At 53.8% G+C, this 18785-nt stretch overlaps 1 protein-coding gene across 2 annotated transcripts; it reads right to left on the bottom strand.

Annotated features, from left to right (window-relative positions):
- Positions 1-210: 210 nt before the first annotated feature.
- Grm6 (glutamate metabotropic receptor 6) lies at positions 211-14217 on the bottom strand. 2 transcript variants are annotated; one of them, XM_012950666.2, is made up of 9 exons: positions 13783-14217; positions 13335-13470; positions 11367-11521; positions 10280-10420; positions 9978-10178; positions 6290-6435; positions 5581-6204; positions 2117-2428; positions 211-1072 (listed from the first exon to the last, which is right to left on the bottom strand). In XM_012950666.2, exons 1-9 carry the CDS (start codon positions 14201-14203, stop codon positions 881-883), a joined length of 2328 nt encoding a protein of 775 aa, XP_012806120.2. In that variant the 5' UTR covers positions 14204-14217; the 3' UTR covers positions 211-880. The 2 variants fall into 2 exon arrangements, with proteins under 2 accessions (XP_012806120.2, XP_045008001.1); XM_045152066.1 differs by lacking the exons at positions 11367-11521; positions 13783-14217 and having other exon boundaries at positions 13335-13436.
- Between the last annotated feature and the right edge of the window lie 4568 nt (positions 14218-18785).

Consider the following 18785-nt stretch of genomic DNA (forward strand, 5'->3'; position numbering starts at 1 on the left):
TTAGAAATATTAAATCTACTGGATAATTCATGGAAAGTCCAAAAAAAAAAAAAAAAAGGAGAAAGCTTAATACATTTAAGTATACCTCTCATGCAAACAAAGTTCCCTCACGTCCAGCTCATAATTAGAGAGACGAGTCAGAGTCTTCCTCCTCATACCTCAAGCTACCTTTCAGAGGGGACCCCAAGAGTTTTTATATCCATCTTGTTATGTACTTGGATTTAATCGTCACCATGATACAACCGAGTCTTTGGACCCCCCGAACACATTCCAATTGAACCATCAGAGGGCAGCAAATACCACCCTCTTCCTTGGAATAGTGTTGGAAGCTACATGGGAAAGGGACTACACTCCCCCAAGCTCTAGGAAAGGACCCCACAGAAAACAACTTAATGTGACTCCGTGGAAGCCTGTCCTAGTTCCCAGTGTACTGCAGGCCTGTCCTCTGTTCCCAAGGCTCTCACCAGGGGTCCATCTCCTCTACTGCTCTACTGGCAGGATGGTATTTATCGGAGCCCTAAGTTGGTCCATGGAGAATTCTCCGCCTCAGCCCCACCCCTAGATTTCAGGCTGGGATCTCCATATTCCGACATTCCTTCCCCTAGCGGCTAGGCTATGGTGGTTGGTCCAAGGACATCCCACCTAGAATGGGCCACACCCAGGCTTTACCGTGACCTTTGAACTTCAGGCCAGGGTGTGTACAAGCTGCCTCTGCAGTCAGAACGCTGGCAGGGGCTGCCCCCTGCCCTGGGTAGAACACCAGGTCTGCAGGGCAGAAGGACGAGGCTGGTCTGCTTGGTTACCTTGGCAACCATGGGCCTCCATACCTCCTATGGAGAGAAAGGCAAGGAAGAGAGGGCCACCGGTCCACTCCCCCCTGCTACTTGGGGTCCTCAGCACCCTCGCTCTTGGCCGCCACGGTGGAGGTGGTCTTGAGGCTCCGCCTCCGCTTCTGCACATTCTGCTCTGGGCGGAACAAGATGACGTAGGTTTTGGGCACATAGAGCATGCCGAGGGACACCGATGCACTGAGGCTCAGGGACACAGTCAGCGTGGTCGTTTGGATGTAGATCTAAGCCACGGAGGAGGACAAGATGGAGTCGGCTCTGTTTCTCCCCAACACACACACACACATACACACACACACACACACACACACACAGAAAGTCATTCCAGTGGAAAGAATGAGGATGACAACAAAGGGAAGGTGATAAGGTGTCACAGGCCAGGTAGCTCCAAGTTGCTGGCAGTCACAGTGTGGCTCTGGTGTAGGCAGGAAGGAGACATGGTCTCACGCAGTTCAGGCTGGCCTTGAACTCACCATGTAGCCAAGGCATCTCACAAGCCTGCACCACCAGCAAGCACAGCTGGGAATGGAACCTGGTACTCTGCCCACTGAGCTACATCTCCAGCCCCCAAGTGTGTTATCAAAAAGTAAGTGGCACTTGGGAAAATGGTCCTATGCCTAAAGGGCTAGAACGTGCCAGTGAGTGAATGAGCATGTTTAAACAGAAATGGGCAAATGGACGGGGTCCCCTTTCATAAAGGGGGAAACAGGCCAAGAAAGGATGGCATAGGGCTGGAGAGATGGCTTAGTGGTTAAGACGCTTGCCTGCGAAGACTAAGGACCCAGGTTCAACTCCCCAGAACCCACACAAGCCAGATGCACAGGGCGATGCATGCACATGAGGTGACGTATGTGCACAAGGTGGTACATGCATCTGGAGTTCAGTAGCTAGAGGTCCTGGCACACCAATTCTCTCTCTCATAAAAAGAGGTAGGTGAGTACACCAATGTTCTATGTCCTGAATAAACAAGTACACAAATGGCCAGGTAACTGGACCAGAATGAATTTAAGTGACACAGTACATGAAGAAAGTACAAGTTAGGAAGAACGAAGAAAGGAGCATTTGAAGAATGGATGAGCCAATGAATGAGGAACGAAGGGAGAGAGGGATGGGTGAATGAACAAGCAGAGGTACTGGAGAGACAAGTAAGTGCAGAGGCATTGAAGTGTGTGAATGAATCAGTGAACCACAGCCATTCAAACATGAGGTGTCAGAATGGGGACCCCACCCCTCTCAGGGCACTGGTGAGACTGGGTGGCCTTGGTTACCTTTTCAGCTGACTGGGCGGTCCCAAAGAAGATAGGTACAAAAGCCAGCCAGATGATGCAGGTGGTGTACATGGTGAAGCCGATGGGCTTGGCCTCGTTGAAGGTCTCGGGCACGCCGCGAGCCTTGATGGCGTACACTGTACACGTGACCATGAGCAGGAGGCTGTAGCCCAGGCAGCCGATGAGTGACAGATCGGACATGTCACACTTGAGCACCCCCCTGGCCTGCTCGGGGTCCACTGTCCTCTGCTCCTCGTAGTCAATCACGCTGTGTGGGGGCTGGGCCCCCAGCCACGCTATCACGCCCACCACCTGAGGGAACCAGTACAGAGTCAGGGACTCCCTGCCTTCCCATCACAGCCTATGACCTAGGGTCTGGCAGGCTGGGGTCCCAGGGGTACTACCGAGTAGCATAAGATGTGAGTCTTTGGAGTTTTTGTTGGCATGCGCAGGGTGTGTGGGGGGGGGCATGCAGCGTAGGCGCCTGTATGCAGTAACACAGTTCAGTGCTAGCTCGCCCGCCGTGGCCAGAGGAAAAGGCCAGGTGTCCTCCCTCCACCACTTACCTGCTTGATTTCCTTGTGGTCAAGTCTCTTACTGATTCCAGGGCTTGCTGATCCTGAGCCTCAGCACTTCCCTGACCTTGCTGCCCGTGGGACTGGGATGGTTGGGTTTCAGATGTGCAGGGCCCAGTGTTTACTTGGGTTCTGGAGGTTTGAGCTCAGGTGGCCTTGGACCTTCATGCTTGCACAGGAAATGCACTTACCTGCAGAGCCACCTCTTCAGCCATGAGTCTTTATTTTATTTCACGTGTATGTGTGTGCGTGTATGTGCACATGTGCGTGGGCACATACGTGTGTGCAGAGGCCCGAGGCTGGTGTTGGGTTGTCTTCCCTGATCACTCTCCACATTCACTGAGGCAGGCCAGGGTTTCTCACTGAACCCACGGCTCGCTGATTTGGCTGGTCTTGCTACCCGGCTTGCCCCAGGGAGCCCCTGTCGCTGCCTCCCAAGTGCTAGGATGGCAGGCCGGTCACCACACCTGCCGACATTGACATGGATGCTGGCGATCTAAACGCAGGGCGTCACAGTTGTGCAAGTGCTACATCCTTTGAGCCATTTTCCCAGCCCTGGGTGCTCAATACCGCAAGTGCCACCGTGAGCACAATGACCAACCAGGCGGGGCCATTCGTACAGGTGAAGAGGGGTATGCTTAAGGCACATGCTCACCACGCTGTGGCTGGTTGGGCGAGGGACAACCTGACGACACCACGTTGCATGCTAACCACATCGGTGCCATATACCTGGGACCTTTTGAGGTTTAATGACTGCAAGGAAGAAAAAGGGTCTGTACTCTCTTTCTCAGCCTCAGTTTCTCCCTCCCCAGAATAGGAAGCCTCATAACCTGTTATGACGACGTGATTTCAGCTTGGGGGAACAGCTTATATAGGTGCCCCCAAGAACGGCCAGTTCCCAAAGGAACGTTTGTCCTCACACCCCAGGAGTCTGTCTCGGTGCTGGTACCTTCACTCCACACAAGCGGCAACAGCAGCTTGACCATAGCAACACGGAAAGCCTCGTTTCTGAGGAGCCCCTTCTCTCTCCAAACCCAGAGAACTAATAACGACAATGTCAGGGGGCTGTGTGTGAATGCACAGCGAAGCCCAAAGTACAGGTACATCACAGGCCAGAGGAACCAGCGAGGCATAATGAGGATGCGAGCCAGTGTGGGTGGCCTGGAAGGTATTGGTCAGGACAAGCCCTAACTGGGAGAAAATAAGATGGCATTTCAACTCCTTCACAATGACGAGAGATAGGGCTTTGAGCCAAGGGAAGCTGAGGAGTAGGAACCGCCACAGCTGCGCGAGGGGAAACCCTGTGTGCTCTGGCAGGCAGTGCGCTGCCCAAGAGCACCAGCTCCCAGGAAGGTGCGGCTGAGGTGCAGTGCGCTCTCCAGTGCCAGTCCGTGCACTCTGAAAGAAGGGACCCTTGGAATAACGTGTCCTCCCGGAAGGGACACCTTTCTCCTCATAGCAGAGCTCCACAAACAGGGGAACCATTCAATGAAAGATGGAGGAGTCACTCAGGAGAAACTAGAACCCAAGGCTGGAGAGACAGGGAGGAGCAACAGCTAACGCGAATCCCCGGATTTCACAACCCATGTCAGTGATACAGAATTGGGGTCCTGTATCTGCACTGAACTCCTGCAAAATAACAGACAAGGAGCAAAGGGTGGGACAGGCAGTGCACGGAAGAGGAAGATCCAAAGTGCCAGTGCACCCGTAATTAGGCTTAGGCAAATTAAAGAACGAGGAGATACCAGGGCACAGCCATCATCACATTGGCAGAAGTGTGTAGGAGGCTGACGATGTGGCTTCTCTTTAAAGAAGACTGTAATGTAGAGAGTCCAAACATGTGAGGTAGAGGAACTCGGAGTTGAGAGAGGCCCCGACTGTAGCCTGAATATCCCCATCCTGCTGGTGAGGGGAGCCTCGGGACTGTTTTCCCCAGGGAAGTTGTGGGACACCTTCTCAAGATACCTAGGCTGACCAGGGGAAGCTCGGGGTACAGAATCTGGTGGAAGATTCTAGAATCTTCTAGACACGAAGAATTTCTTGCATGCAGGAGGTCACAAGTGGAGATGAATGTGGGGGTACAAAGCTTGGAAGGAAGCAGAGTTTGTTTGCAGCACGGTGCATCGTGTCAGCGCAGCCTGAGCAAGTGACTTTGTTGGCAGCCAGGGTGCCTGCACGTGTGTGTGTGTGTGTGTGTGTGTGTGCGCGCGCACGCGTGCACTACCATGCCAGCCACATCTCCCCAAACTGTGCTTCTTCATTCCCTTTCCTCCAAAACCACTCGGTCTCTGGGAGTGTGATCCAACACTGGGACATTATTGTTTTAGAGGAAACTCCCCAGGAAGTAAAATCCCATTTTAATGCACAATACAACATGAAATCCCGGCCACCTAATAGAAATAGATGCTGAACTCCACAGTGACAGGGAGCTCTGAGCCTCCCAACCACACCCCCAGTGCCCTGGGCAGTAGTAACTCCCATCTGGGAACGAAGTTAGTCACAGATGTCCTGGCCACACTCTCACACGCGAATCAAGTTGTGGAGGAGTACATTTACTTCCGTGGTCGCCTTGCTGTGGAGGACACAGTGGGATGCTCAGACTCCCTACCTTTGCGACCCTCTCCCCTCCAGTCCTTAGCCCGGGGAATGGCTGCCCCCGACCTGAGCTGTTCCCATTTTGACACGGGGGGGCAACACAGAGAGAAAAAAGGGCTAGAAATACCGCTTCTCTGAGTTTGATTTCGGTTTTGTTTCTGAGACAGCTTTGCTCCATAACCGGCCTGTCCTTGACCGTGCAATCCCTCCAGCCTTAGCTGCCGGAGCCCCGCACCAGCGCTGCCGGTACCCCTCGAGCTCCGTCCCAGCCCCCACCGCACACCTGCGACCCACCTGCAAGGAAGTGAGGCTGAAGGTGATGACCAGCTGCGACGTGGGGCTGATGAAGGGCGGCGGAGTGACGGAGCGCTTGCCTTGCTCGAAGATGCGGTAGATGCGGTTGGTCTTGGTGAGCAGGGCCGAGTAGCTGAGCGTGGTGCCCAGGCCCAGGAAGAGCCTGCGGGCGGCGCACACGGCCGCCCCGGGCGCGGCCACCATGAGGAAGGTGGCGGCGTAGATCAGGAAGGTGCCCGTGAGCAGGACGTAGCTCAGCTCCCGGCCCGAGGCACGGACGATGGGGGTGTCGTTGTGGCGCACAAAGGTGGCCAGCACGGTGGTGGTGGCCATGATGCCCATGACGGCCAGCAGGAGAGGCAGCGCAGCCCAGGGGGAGGACCAGGCCAGGCGGACCACAGGCGTGGGCCGGCAGCCCGTGTGGTTCGGCGTGGGCCGCATGTGCCCCGGGCAGGCCTCGCACGTGAACTCGTCCACCTGGAAGCGGTACCCGTCGCAGGCCTCACAGTGCCAACAGCAGGGGACACCTTTCACCATCTTTTTGCGCTCGCCTGGCCCGCACGGGAGGCTGCACTGAGACGCAGGTACGTCGTGGGGGTCGCCTGACCACTGCAGCGCTTCCACCTGGGACACATGAAGCGCGTGGCTCACCTCCGCTGCCAGGCGCTAAGGGCCTGTCACCACCCTGAGTTTGAGCTGTGCCACTTACATCCAGTCTCAGGGCCTCCGCCCACTGGCCCACAGCCTGGTAGCCGCCGCTGCTGGCACTGCCATTGGTCGCCTGGTACTGGAAGATGTCGTATCGCCCGGGGGCATCTCCATTCTCATTGAACATCACTGGGGTTCCTGCGCTGCCTGCAAGGAGAAGTCGGTCATTTCCAACTGGTTCTCCCGGCCAGAAAGCTGACCAGCCTCAAGGACCAGCCAGGACAGCGTGAGGAGCTCAGGAAGGGCTCACCACCAGAGAGTGCAACTCCAAACCCAGATGCCACCTCCGGGCCCCAAGCAGCCCGGGATACAGGGAGCAGAAAGTGGCTCATGTATTACTTCCTTGTCTTGCTGCTGGGACAAGATACCGACAAATGCAGCTGAGAAGGGTTTATTTTGGCTTACAGTTTAAGGAAGCCTGACAGCATGAACTTGAGACAGGTCACACTGCCTCCAAGGTCAGGAGTCTGAGTTCAGCCAGGAAGTGGGGCCTGGCTACTGACCTTCAATGTCTATCACCAGTGACCCATTTCCTCCAATGAGGCTGCACCTCTTAAAGGCTCTACAACCTTCCAAAGAAGCGTCACCTGCTGGAGACTAAGAGATGAAGCACAGCAACCACCCAGGACCTTGAAACCACCTCCGCAGGATGTGTTGGGAATGGAACCCTGCGGCACTGTTGGGTGAGAATGTGAACCGAAGCAGCCACTGTGGAAAACAGCTGTGGCGTCTTAAACATGTAAACGAGACTCACCCTGGTCCAGAAACTTCATTCCAGGGCATTAGAGAAGGGGAAGTAGAGCTTCAAAGGGGCATTTTTATATCTATGTTCCCAAATGCATTATTTGAAAAAGCCAACAGCTAGAAGGATTCCAAGAACTTGGTGGTGAATGTGTGAATAACTCAAACATGGCATAATATTCACCTTTTAAAAGAATGGAAACTCTGACCTATGCTATAACATGAATGGGCCCCAAGACTATGATGCTAAACAAAAGATACAGAGAGACAAATGCCATCTGATTTATATATAAGAGGCACCTGGAGGGCTGGAGAGATGGCTTAGCAGTTAAGCGCTTGTCTGTGAAGCCTAAGGACCCTGGTTTGAGGCTTGATTCCCCAGGACCCACGTTAGCCAGATGCACAAGGGGGCGCACGCGTCTGGAGTTCGTTTGCAGTGGCTGGAAGCCCTGGCGCACCCATTCTCTGCCTCTTTCTCTCTGTCTGTTGCTCTTAAATAAATAAATAAAAACAAAAATGTATTTTTTAAAAAAAGAGGCACCTGGAGCAGTTACGTAGCAGAGCTACGAAGTAGAATGGTACTGGCAAGGGACGGGAGGGGGAGAGGGACGAGAAGCTGTGGTCAGCGGGCATGGAGGCTTGCTTTTGCAAAATGAAGACTCTGGAGGTGGATGGGGTGCTGGTTGCCCAAGGGAGTGTTCTGCTACTAAACTGAACACTTCGGGTGACTGGCAGGAGGATCAGTTCTGTCATGGGTCCTTCCAAGGAGAGGAAGCTTGGCTGCTCAAGGCAGAAGGACAGTTCAGACTCGTACAAAACCTGAATGGTGTCATGGAATTAGTTCCAGTTTGAACAGCTTTACTTCTCTCTCTCTTTCCCTCCCTCCCTCCCTCCCTCCCTCCCTCCCTCCCTCCCTCCCTCTCTCTCGCACGTATGTAGTGTGAGTTTTTGTGGGGGGGGAGGCGCACGTGTGTGGGGGTACATGTGGAAGCCTGAGAACAACCTCAGGGGTTATCCCGGGGAACACCATCCACCTTTTTTTGGGACAAGGTGTACTGGTCTGGAGCTCACTGATGGGGTGCAACTGGCTACCCAGAAGCTCCAGGGATCCTCCTGTCTCCACCTCCCCAATACTATGATTATGCACACACACTGCCACACCCAAATTTTTGTTTGCTTGCTTGTTTTTTCAAGGTAGAGTCTCACTCTAGCCCTAGCTCAGGCTGACCTGGAATTCACTATGTAGTCTCAGGGTGGCCTTGAACTCACTGTGATCCTCCTACCTCTGCCTCCAAAATTCTGGGATTAAAGGTGTGTGCCACCACACCCAGCAACACCCAGTTTTTCAGTGTGGGTTCTGGGGATCGAACTCAGGTCTTCATCAAGCACTTCCTCCCCAGTCCCTGTTACTTCTGCAGCTTGGGGAGCTGGTCTGGATACACACTTGGATTACTCATCAGGGAGCACAGCAGAGAGAAGGCAGTCAGTAAATGTGTGATGGAGGGAGATTCGAATTTCACACGATACCGACTAACCAGAAGCATATCTGACCTGCAAGCCACATACACTGCAGCAGTCCACTTGGGTCTGCTCAGGGACATTCTTTGGAGCCCTGACCTTGGGCATCCTCTGCTGGTGCCAAGGGACATGTCACACCACTCATGTCTTTTGCTCCAGCAGCTCAAAGCCTGGCTGGGGCAGCATTCTGAAGCCAGTTACTGTGAGTGGGCAGCCTGTCCACAGTACAGAGGATTCATGTAGTTTATGTGAAGTCTCTTCATAGTGCAGCAGGTTTATGCAGTTTATGATTAGAGGACCCCAGAGTCTGAGTCCTCTAAACTTGGTGCAGTGGATGGGGATTTATATGTGGCCCACTAGGGTTCCAAGTACAATGGGTCAGACAGCAGTTGGCCAACATCTGAATTTCCCAAATCAGAGCAGAAGATGCTGAAACCCAGTGAGGGTTAAAAAGTAAGAATTGGACTGGAGAGATGGCTTAGTGGTTAAGCACTTGCCTGTGAAGCCTAAGGATCCCAGTTCAGGGCTCGATTCCCCAGGACCCATGAAAGCCAATGCACAGGGTGACACATGCATCTGAAGTTTGTTTGCAGTGGCCTGGAGGCCCTGGCACACCCGATCTCTATCTATCTGCTTCCTTCTCTCTCTGTCTGTCACTCTCAAATAAATAAATAAACAATTTTTTAAAAATTTTTGTTCATTTTTTATTTATTTATTTGAGAGCAACAGACACAAAGAGAAAGAAAAATAGAGGGAGAGAATGGGCGCGCCAGGGCTTCCAGCCTCTGCAAACGAACTCCAGACACGTGCGCCCCCTTGTGCATTTGGCTAATGGGACCTGCGGAACCAAGCCTCGAACTGGGGTCCTTAGGCTTCACAGGCAAGCGCTCAACCGCTAAGCCATCTCTCCAGCCCAACAATTTTTTTTAAAGTAAGAATTATCAAGGTTGGGAAGACAGTTCAGTCATTAAAGTGCTTGCCTCACAAGCATGAAGATCTTCATTTAATCCCTAGAATTGATGTTTAGAGCAATAATCTGGACATGATGGCAAATGTTTGTAATCCCAAAGCAGGGGAGGCAGAGGCAAATGGATCCCTGAAGCTTGCTTACCAACCAGTCTAGTCTATGATCAGTGAGCTCCAGGTCAATGAGAGACTGTCTCAAAGCTTGTCCTCTGGCCTACACACACACACACACACACACACACACACACACACACACACACAGGCATGCACATATCCCTCCACACACAAACACACAGACACATCAAAGAAAATGCAGTCCAGTATTTAGCTCAAGTCTCCAGTGGTCAGCTCCAGTGCTCCCTCTACATCCTGCCTCTGCTTTCACTCTGACTTGGCCCGGTTTCTACAGAGAAATCCGCCCCAGCTGCTTCCCTCGCCCCTCATAGGCCCAGGCACCCACTCACCATTGAAGCGGACTGCTCGAATATACTGCAGTAGTGTCCGACCATCAGTGGGCTCCATTGCTGGGCACAGGCCTGTGTGGCCAGGACAGAGTGCCTGGTGCATGCTGTGGAGGGCGTGGGCAATGGCATACACAGCATCGATCACAAATTGCACCTTCCCCTCCTGCTCATAGGTGGAATCCTGGCCGATGCGTTCCTCGCCTGTCCTAGGATGTCCAGAGGAAGTGTACCTGGCCCCCAGTCACCAAAGCTGGTGCGCTGCCTTCTCCGATGTCACCCTCCCCACTCCGGGCATCTCTCACCTGTGCATTTGCGGGTGGAATCATCTGATTGGCTACCTGAGCTGGTCAGTTTGCAGTTAAAGTTTTCTTCCCAGAACTCAGCAAACCAGATGTTCCTGCGGTTGTTCTCCAGGGAGCGAGTCATGAAGTACTGGTCAAACCCTAAGAGGTAGGAGGGGTGACCATTGAAGGCTGTCATGTTTCTCCTGTGTCCCTTTGCCACTGGCTCCCTTTGCATCCGGGGTGACCCTATGATCAAGTACTAGATTGGAAACACCTGTGGCTTCAGAGTAGCCTTTGCATCCTGAGAGAACTCTGTCCTTGCCCTGCTGTCCCTGTTAGGAGGCTGCTGTGGCTATTTTGTGAGAGAGCAGCAGCATCTAGCTTGTGAACATGAAACCACAAGCACAGAGATGCACAACCACCACCCAGGATGGTAGGAAGGACATGCGAACAGAGCCTAAGGCTTTAAGAATGCTATTGGCTCACTGTTCCAACATTCAGGTCGCTTGTGATGAGATGCCTTGATTGCTAAAACCACTTTCTATCCAGTTTCTATCCACAACCAAAGGCATCCTAGCTAAAAGAAAGGGTGCATGGATGTACACCCACAAAAGCTAGGGGCCCATGGAGAACCACAGTTTTCCCAGTTCTCGGGCTTCAGTATTTGGGAAAATGAGTAAACGTATTGCAAAGTGACCCCTCGCTGCTGGATTCATCCACATAGCAAAGGTAGGAAGGGAGCAGGTATGGAGATAGAAGTCAGGCTTTGTTACTTTAACAGGGTATTCCACATCCTTGGTTTGTCTTCTTCCAGACCTTCAATTTAGAGCAGTTTTTTGTAAACCAAAACTATATGTATGGAAACTTAAAACAACAACAAATCTCAATCATGATTTGCCCTGAGCAGAATGGAGTGTACTTTTCCTCACCTGTGTCTCAAACAGTGAAGGGAGGTAGTCACATCATCTTATACACACAGTATCTGAGACTGTCAGCAGGGATGTGGTTGTGGTACCAACTGTACAGATGTGGAAAATGAGAAGCCCAAGAAGGGATGCTGGGGAAGGTGTATGGGGGGTGAGGGGCACGATAAACCTGGACTCACCATCGATGGAGGCCCTTTTGGGCAAGATGGTGATGGCACCTACAGCCACATCCTCTAGGCTCAAGATGGGTGAGGTCTTGGATCCCCAGCTGTCTGAGCCAACCCACAGGAAGTGACCAGTCAGGTTGGCCTGGCGTGTTGCTTCCAGGACTCGCCTAGTGGGAACAGAGCTGGGGTTGAGTGAGGACCTAGGATCCTTCTCCAGCTTGGTCTTGGCCACTTTCCATCCTGCAGTCCTCCACCCCACTCCACATCATTCATCAGACCCCTGCTTGTCAGGGCTCTGTTCATTATCACCTAGGTTATGCTGGCCCTTAGAGGATGCAATGGTTTGGATTTGGTTTTAGTGTATCTCAGAGGTGGATCTATGGAGGCTTGGTCCTCAGTGTGACCAGATTGGGAGGCAGTGGGACTCTTAAAAGATGGGACCTAGTGCAAGGTGAATTGGGCCACTGGAGGTATTTCCCCCACCCTCTCCAGGGACAAAAGAAGATCTCATGGGAACTCTGCTTAGTTCTGTGAGAGTGAGTTGCTGTTAAAAAAGAGTCTGGGGCTAGAGAGACGGCTTAGCGATTCAGCGCTTGCCTGGAAGCCAAAGGACCCTGGTTCGAGGCTCGATTCCCCACGTCCCACATAAGCCAGATGCACAAGGGGGCACTATGCATCTGGAGTTCGTTTGCAGTGGCTGGAAGCCCTGGCGTGCCCATTCTCTATCTGCTGCTTTCTCTGTCTGTCTGTTGCTCTCAAATAAATAAATAAATAAAAATTTTTAAAAAATGAGTCTGGGGACTGGAGAGATGGCTTAGTGGTTAAGGTGCATGCCTGCGAAGCCTAAGGGCCCAGGTTCAATACTCCAGGTCCCATGTAAGCCAGATGCACATGGTGGCACATGCATCTGGAGTTTGTTTGCAGTGGTTAGAGGCCCTGGCATGCCCATTTTATTTTTCTCTCTCTCTCAAATAAATAAAAATAAAATCTTAAAAAAAAAAAAAAAACCCGAGTCTGGCCCTTCCCTTTCTCTGGCTTCCTGTCTCACTTTATGATCTCTCTCTTTCCTATTCCCTCCCTTCATGATGGCATCTGCCAAAATGCAATGCAACCCCAGGGTCCTCATGATACATGTGGCATCCTACCATGTGGACTTTCAGCCTCTAAAACTGTAAGCTAGGGCTGGAGAGATGGCTTAGTGGTTAAAGCACTTGCCTGTGAAGCCTAAGAACTCATGTTCAAATCTCCAGGTTCCACGCAAGCCAGATGCACAGTGACACAAGTGTGCAGTGCCGCACATGCATATAAGGGGCACACTTGCTTGGTTTTCAGTAGCTAAAGGCCCTGGCATACCCAATCTCTCTCTCTCTCTCTCTCTCTCTCTCTCTCAAAATAGATTTTAAAAACTCTAAAAGACCTGTAAGCTAAATCTGTCTCTTTCTACAAAGTACTCATCCTTGGGTATTTAGCTGCAATAATAAAAAATGTAGTAATACAGCCAGCTTCCTTGAGAAAATCAAGAACACTCAGAAGCCACTCCCCCTCCACCACCATCGGATACCTTCACCAAAGTTATGCTCAACTTCCTAGGCTGGAGGAAGAGCCTTGCTGGCTCTGTACCACACAGGTTTCAGGGCCTGATGCTCAGACCCTTTGACCTTCTCCAAGGTTCTGTCCCTGAAAGCACATTGTCTGCACTTGGAGCTGCTCACAAAGTCTCTCTCCCATGATGAGCAAGTGAACAATAAAAATCAGACATGTACTAGACAGGTATTCTCACCATTCCCTGGCCAGACTTAGAACATCACCACCCTGTCGGGTCTGACTCTTCTCTGGGGACACCAGACTTGGGACAGCAGCAGGAGGGCAGGAGAGCGGGAGAGGGAGGGGAGAGGTGCTGTGGATGGGGTGAAGACTGCAGAGTAGGACCCTGAGCGGAGCCCCACAGAACACAGTGACCGAATGCGTCATCTGTCTCACCTGATGTCATCCTCGTTGGCAAATATGATGATACCCCGGGCATTGGGTGTCTCCATCAGCCTCCGGATCACTTTGTGGAATTCTCCTGGCTTTGGCTCCCTGGGGATCTTGATGGACTGGGCGATACAGACCCCACCTGGGTGTTGGGATGCCAAAGTTAGCCCTCATCTTACCCTTCCACACACCTACCACTGGCCACCACTGCTATGTCCGCATAAGGTCTGTGCAGGGGTCAGCAGGATGAAGATCTTGCCTGGACTCTACCTGGCAAGCCACAAGTGGAGGGCTAAGTCCCCCAAAGGAGAGGGCAACCACCTGCTCACCATATGGCTAGCGCCAAAGGTGCCCCTATTTCTCCGCCTCTGCCACCACTTAGGGCCCCTGGATCACACTTTGATCCGCTGATTGCATGGGATAACACCCCCCTTCCCGGCTGCCACCAGCTCACCAGCCTCACGGGAGATCTGCACAAAGGCCTCAACTCCACTCTCGCCATAGTTGCCCTCGGAGGCCAGTGTGGACACATAATTCCATCCCAGTGCGCGCACAATGTCCACCATGGCCTGAGCCTGGTAGGAGTCAGGGGGCACCACCCGGGAAAAGAAGTCATATCGTGTGGAGTCGCTGAGCTCTGGGGCTGTGGAGGCATAGCTGATCTGGGGTATCTGGAGTAGAAAGGACAGCCAGGGTGTGCATGGAGCATCTACAATACTGGGTGGCAATGAGGACGTGGGGCATGGATGGGACAGACATCCTGAGGAGGGCTTTGGGGGACAGTGAAGAACTGTGACGCAGATGAGTAGGCATGGGCGGGTTGTACGGAAAGTTGGGTGTCGGCTGGAGCGGCCACACAGACCAGCCAGGAGCATGGGGGAAGGGCCTCCGTCTGTGACTGGATCTGATGATGTCTGGGGCTTGGAGGGTCCAGGGCTTGGAGCAGGGCTTCTGCTCCAGCTGTGCAGGCTGCATGCTAGAGAAAGACGTTAGAGCCGGGAAAGTGAGAGTGAAGCCAGTTTTTAACCACCCACGTGCAGCACAGCCTGGGAAAGGGGGCGCCCTTGTTGGCCCTTGTAAGTATGTAGGCTACCCTACTTCCTACAGAGGGGTGGTCTGGTCAGGGGGCCAGAGGCCGCGTCAGCACGGACCAGAGAGCTAGAAGGGAGCACCAGCGCCAGGCAGCCTGCAAGGGGGAGGGGGACAGAATTGTTTGACGCCGGGTTGATCCCTGTGCATTTGAGGGATTAATAGCAGGGATTACAGGGCTGAGCCATGCTGGAGGAGGGGGGTGGTCTGAACAAGAAAACAGAAAGGGGGTTGAGCTCCAGGTTAGGGAAGACACTGAACTGTTCGGGAGAGAAGGAGGGGCCAGCAAGCAGGCTGTGGGACGTTCTGAAGGGAAAGCACTGGGAGGAGAGGGCGGGGCTGCTCGCGGCTGTTTGAGGCCAAGTGTGGAGACAGTGTGAGAAAGGGGAGGAGAGAGAGCGCGAGAGAGAGGAGGGGGAAAGGCAGGGAGGGAGGGACTGACTTGACAGGGGAGGGTCAGGGAGACAGAAAGAGACAAACAGGGGCTGGAGAGATGGCTTAGCAGTCAAGGCATTTGCCTGCAAAGCCAAAGGACCTCAGTTCAATTCCCCAGAACCCACATAAACCAGATGCACAAGGTGGTGCATGTGTCTGGAGTTCGTTTGCAGTGGCTGGAAGCCCTGGTGTGCCCATTCATTCTCTCTCTGTGTCTCTCTCTCTCTTTCTCTGTCTCTCTGTCAAATAAATAAATTAATTAAAAAAGACATACAAAAAGAAAAAAAGGAAAGGAGAGAAAAGGGGGCCCCGAGAAAGGCCCACTGGCTACAGCTGTAATACCCCATCCATCCGTACTAAACCTCAAGAATCTCAGTGAATACCTACTATAGAAACCCCCCAACTGAATTTTCATGGCTATTCAAAACGAGGAGTACTCCGCCACTCGGGCCGATCCGTCCAACCCAAGGCGGCTCGTCCCAATAGCTGCTCTGTAAGAGGGGCACCTGGTTCCAGGGCAACTCAAGTTCCCTCCAGAGCACCCACGGGCAGGAGCACCTTGCACAGTTGTGCAGAATCGGAAGGAGCAGCAAGTCCAGGACGCCCCTAGGAAGCCCGGCAAGTTGCAGGCTGGGGAAGGGACATTGCGTCCTTAGTTCCGAGATGTCAGGCCAGGCCAGGCAAGGAGGCAGGGTGGGTGGGTGCTGGGGAGGTTGGGAGGATGAGCAGCGTTTCCTATAGATGACCAGGGTGATGAAAGCTGAGACTCTTCCAGAAGGAAGGAAGGAAAAAGGAAGAAGCTGATGCTGGAAACCGAGCCAGCCCCGGCGACCCTCACCGCAAACAAGCGCAGGACGTTGGCGACCATGATGGACACTGAGCTGGCCGAGGCGCCCACGACAGCCACCACGCGCTCGGGGGGCGCGGCGCGCAGCGGAGGGAGCCCCCCGGGGCAGCGCACGCCCGCCTCGTCGCCGTCGCCGCGGCCTCGGATGAGCGCCTGCACGAAGCTCAGCGCCTGCTCCAGCGCGTACGTGTCCCGCGAGCAGGTGTCGAGCAGCCGCGCGCCCAGGCGCACGCCGGGCAGCAGCTCGGGGTCGGCGTTCACGCGGTCCAGCGCGTACAGCATGGCCTCGAGCCGGTGCACGCCCTGCTCCTTCTTGAGCGCCCCGCACGCCCGGCCCGCCGCGCCGCGCGCGTGCACCGGGAACAGGCCGCCCAGCGTGAGGCCGCCGGCCAGGCGCACGGAGCCCGCGGCCCGCGCCACGCCCGCGCGCGCCAGCAGCAGCGCCAGCAGCAGCCACCGGGCCCCGGCGCCCCCGCGCAGCGCCATGCGAGCCGGCCCGGGGCTGCCGCGCGATCGCCCGGGAAAACACGCTGGGCACCGCGGGACGACGAGCCCACCGAGCCTAGGGAAGAGGAAGTGAGGCCCGGACCCGGGCGGACTCCGGAGACGTTGGCTGAGCCCGTTGGCGACGAGAGGGCTGTCCACCCCGCCGGCTCTCCCAGGCCGCCTCCTTCTCCTCGGATCCTGTCTCCGCCGCTCAAGTCCTGCTCACTCGCGACAGCCCTGGCGTCTTTTGCTCCAAGTTCATCCCCAGAGGACCTAGGCTCCCTCCGGAGCCAAGCTCACAAGTCTGCAACGGAGGCATACTGTGCGCACGAGCGAGCGAGCGAAAGAGGATTTAAGGATTCTGGGGAGGCGAGGGCGGAGACCCCCTCCAAAGCTTGGGTGGTGGCAGGAACGCGCTCGCTCTCTCTCTGCCTCTCTCCTCCCTCCCTCTCAGGCTTCCTCAGTGCGCTCCTCTCCTTCAACTCCCTTTGGACGATGACTGATCCATAAGTGTATTCAGAGTTTTAAAGGAAAAAGAGTGGACTGGGGGGGGAGGGGCAGATCAGCAGAGCACGGCCACTTGGCTGCAATATGCCATTAAACAGACGAGTGACAAGCAGAGAGAAGAGAAGGTGGCTTTATTAGGAAGAGGAACAAATAAAAAGCCCAGGGACTCCCAACTTCATCTTCTGGCATATTGACATGAGATTCAGGTTCACATAGAGGACAAGGTATGTGCATAGCTAAGCAGTCCTGGCCAAGGTGTGGCCCCGCCCACCGACGGCCCACCTTCGTCTTGGCTCCAGTCTCCAGCAAGGTGGTCCAATGTGCTGTCAGAACGGTGTGGAATTTCTTCCTGGATGACGAGGTCCTCTGGCTGGCAGTCAGACTGCAGCCTTTCCTGTCCCCCAGCATAGAATTCTTGGGGACATTTTAATTCTTTGGAGTCTACTGCTCCAATAATCTGATAGCAGAAGGGAAGGATACAAGTGTCTCTAGAATGTCTTGTCTCCTGACAGCTGTGACAGACTTACTCTCTGACTCCTGTCTGTCCTTTTCTCTGTTTCTGGGGCTCTGTCTGCTTCTTTGTTTCTCTCTGTCTTGTCTGTGTTCTTGAAGTTTCTCTTTCTGCTCTCTGTCTCCCTGTCTCCTCTCATCTCTTTCTGACTTTCTTTATTCCTTACTCCAACCCCCTCTCTCTGTTCCGCCCACCACTTTTGAATTCAGCTGCCTGAGTCTCCCCAGCTTTCTCCTGGCAGCCCTGGGATAAGGAAGACAGGTGGAGGCTGAATGAACCAGAATGAGCCAGCACAGTGGACCCGAGCGAGCGACAGGAGGCGAGCAAGGCTGGGCAGAGAGGAGCCACTCCAGGCAGACCCTTGGCATCACCAGACACACAGGGATGCTGCATAAAGCGCCCCATTTTGCAGAGAGGGAAATAAAGACCTCAAGGAGTGGACTGACATGCCCAGGGCCACACAGCTGGCCTGTGTCAGCATGAGGATTTGCACCCAGAATGGTGTGAAGCCATCAGTTTGCCCTCATGGCCTTTGGAGGAGGGAGGGCAGGGCCGATTCTTGCTGTGGCCCCCACCTGAGTCATGTGCATCCAGTGGTGGACCCTTGAGTGGTTCATGAGATCATGTCTAATGGCTTCCTGACTCTAGAGCTTGAAGCAGTGACCCTGGAGCTGTGAGGGACACTGTAAGGCTGTCTGCAATTGATTTTCCACATCTCACAGTTGGGTCAGCGAGAGGGCATCTGGCCTCAAAATATGTTCCCATCACTGCCAACGGAGGACGGGATTTGGCTTTCTGATGCCCGAGAGAGCAAAAGGGTGGTGAGCTCCCAGCCTCGGGATTAGTCCGTCGTGGAAGGGAGGCCTGAGCAAGCTTGGGCCCCATTAGACTGGGCAGATTAGAGTGGCCATGGGGATCTGGGCATGGCCAGCAGTGGGAGCTAGCAGGAAACACACTACCTCTCTTCTTCCTCTGCCACACCCAGAGCCCTACAGTCTCTTCTGTGGTGGAAACCAAGAGTCAATAGGCCAGGTACAGCTCAGTGGGACACTATGGTGGTGACATGGTAAAGAACTGCTCAAAATGAGCATTTGAAGCCCATGGCCCTGCAGCTGGCCTTGCCCAGCTCCTCATAGCCCTTCCATACTGAAGAGGGGCAGATGCAAAGAAAGAACCTGGGACTGGAGATATAGGTCCGTTGTTAGAGTGATTGCCCAACATGTACAAAGTTCTGTGCTGAATCTCCAGCACAGAATAAATCAGTTGCGGTGGTGCATGTCTGTAATCCCAACACTCAAGTGATGGAGGAAGGCGGGTCAGAAGTTCAAGGTCATTCTCATCTACATAATGAGTTAGAAACCAGCCTGGGCTACATGAGATCCTGTCTCACAAAAGGAGGGGGGCTGGAGTGATGGTTTAGCAGTTAAGGTGCTTACCTGTGAAGCCCAAGGACCCAGGTTTGATTCCTCAGTGCCCACATAATCCAGATGCATAGGTGCATGTGTCTGGATCTCATTTGCAGTATCTGGAGGTCCTGGCATGCCCATTCTTTCTCTCTCTCTCTTTCATTTGCCACTTTCTC

This window comes from Jaculus jaculus, chromosome 6 (assembly GCF_020740685.1).
Source record: "Jaculus jaculus isolate mJacJac1 chromosome 6, mJacJac1.mat.Y.cur, whole genome shotgun sequence".
NCBI classification, from domain to species: Eukaryota; Metazoa; Chordata; class Mammalia; order Rodentia; family Dipodidae; genus Jaculus; species Jaculus jaculus.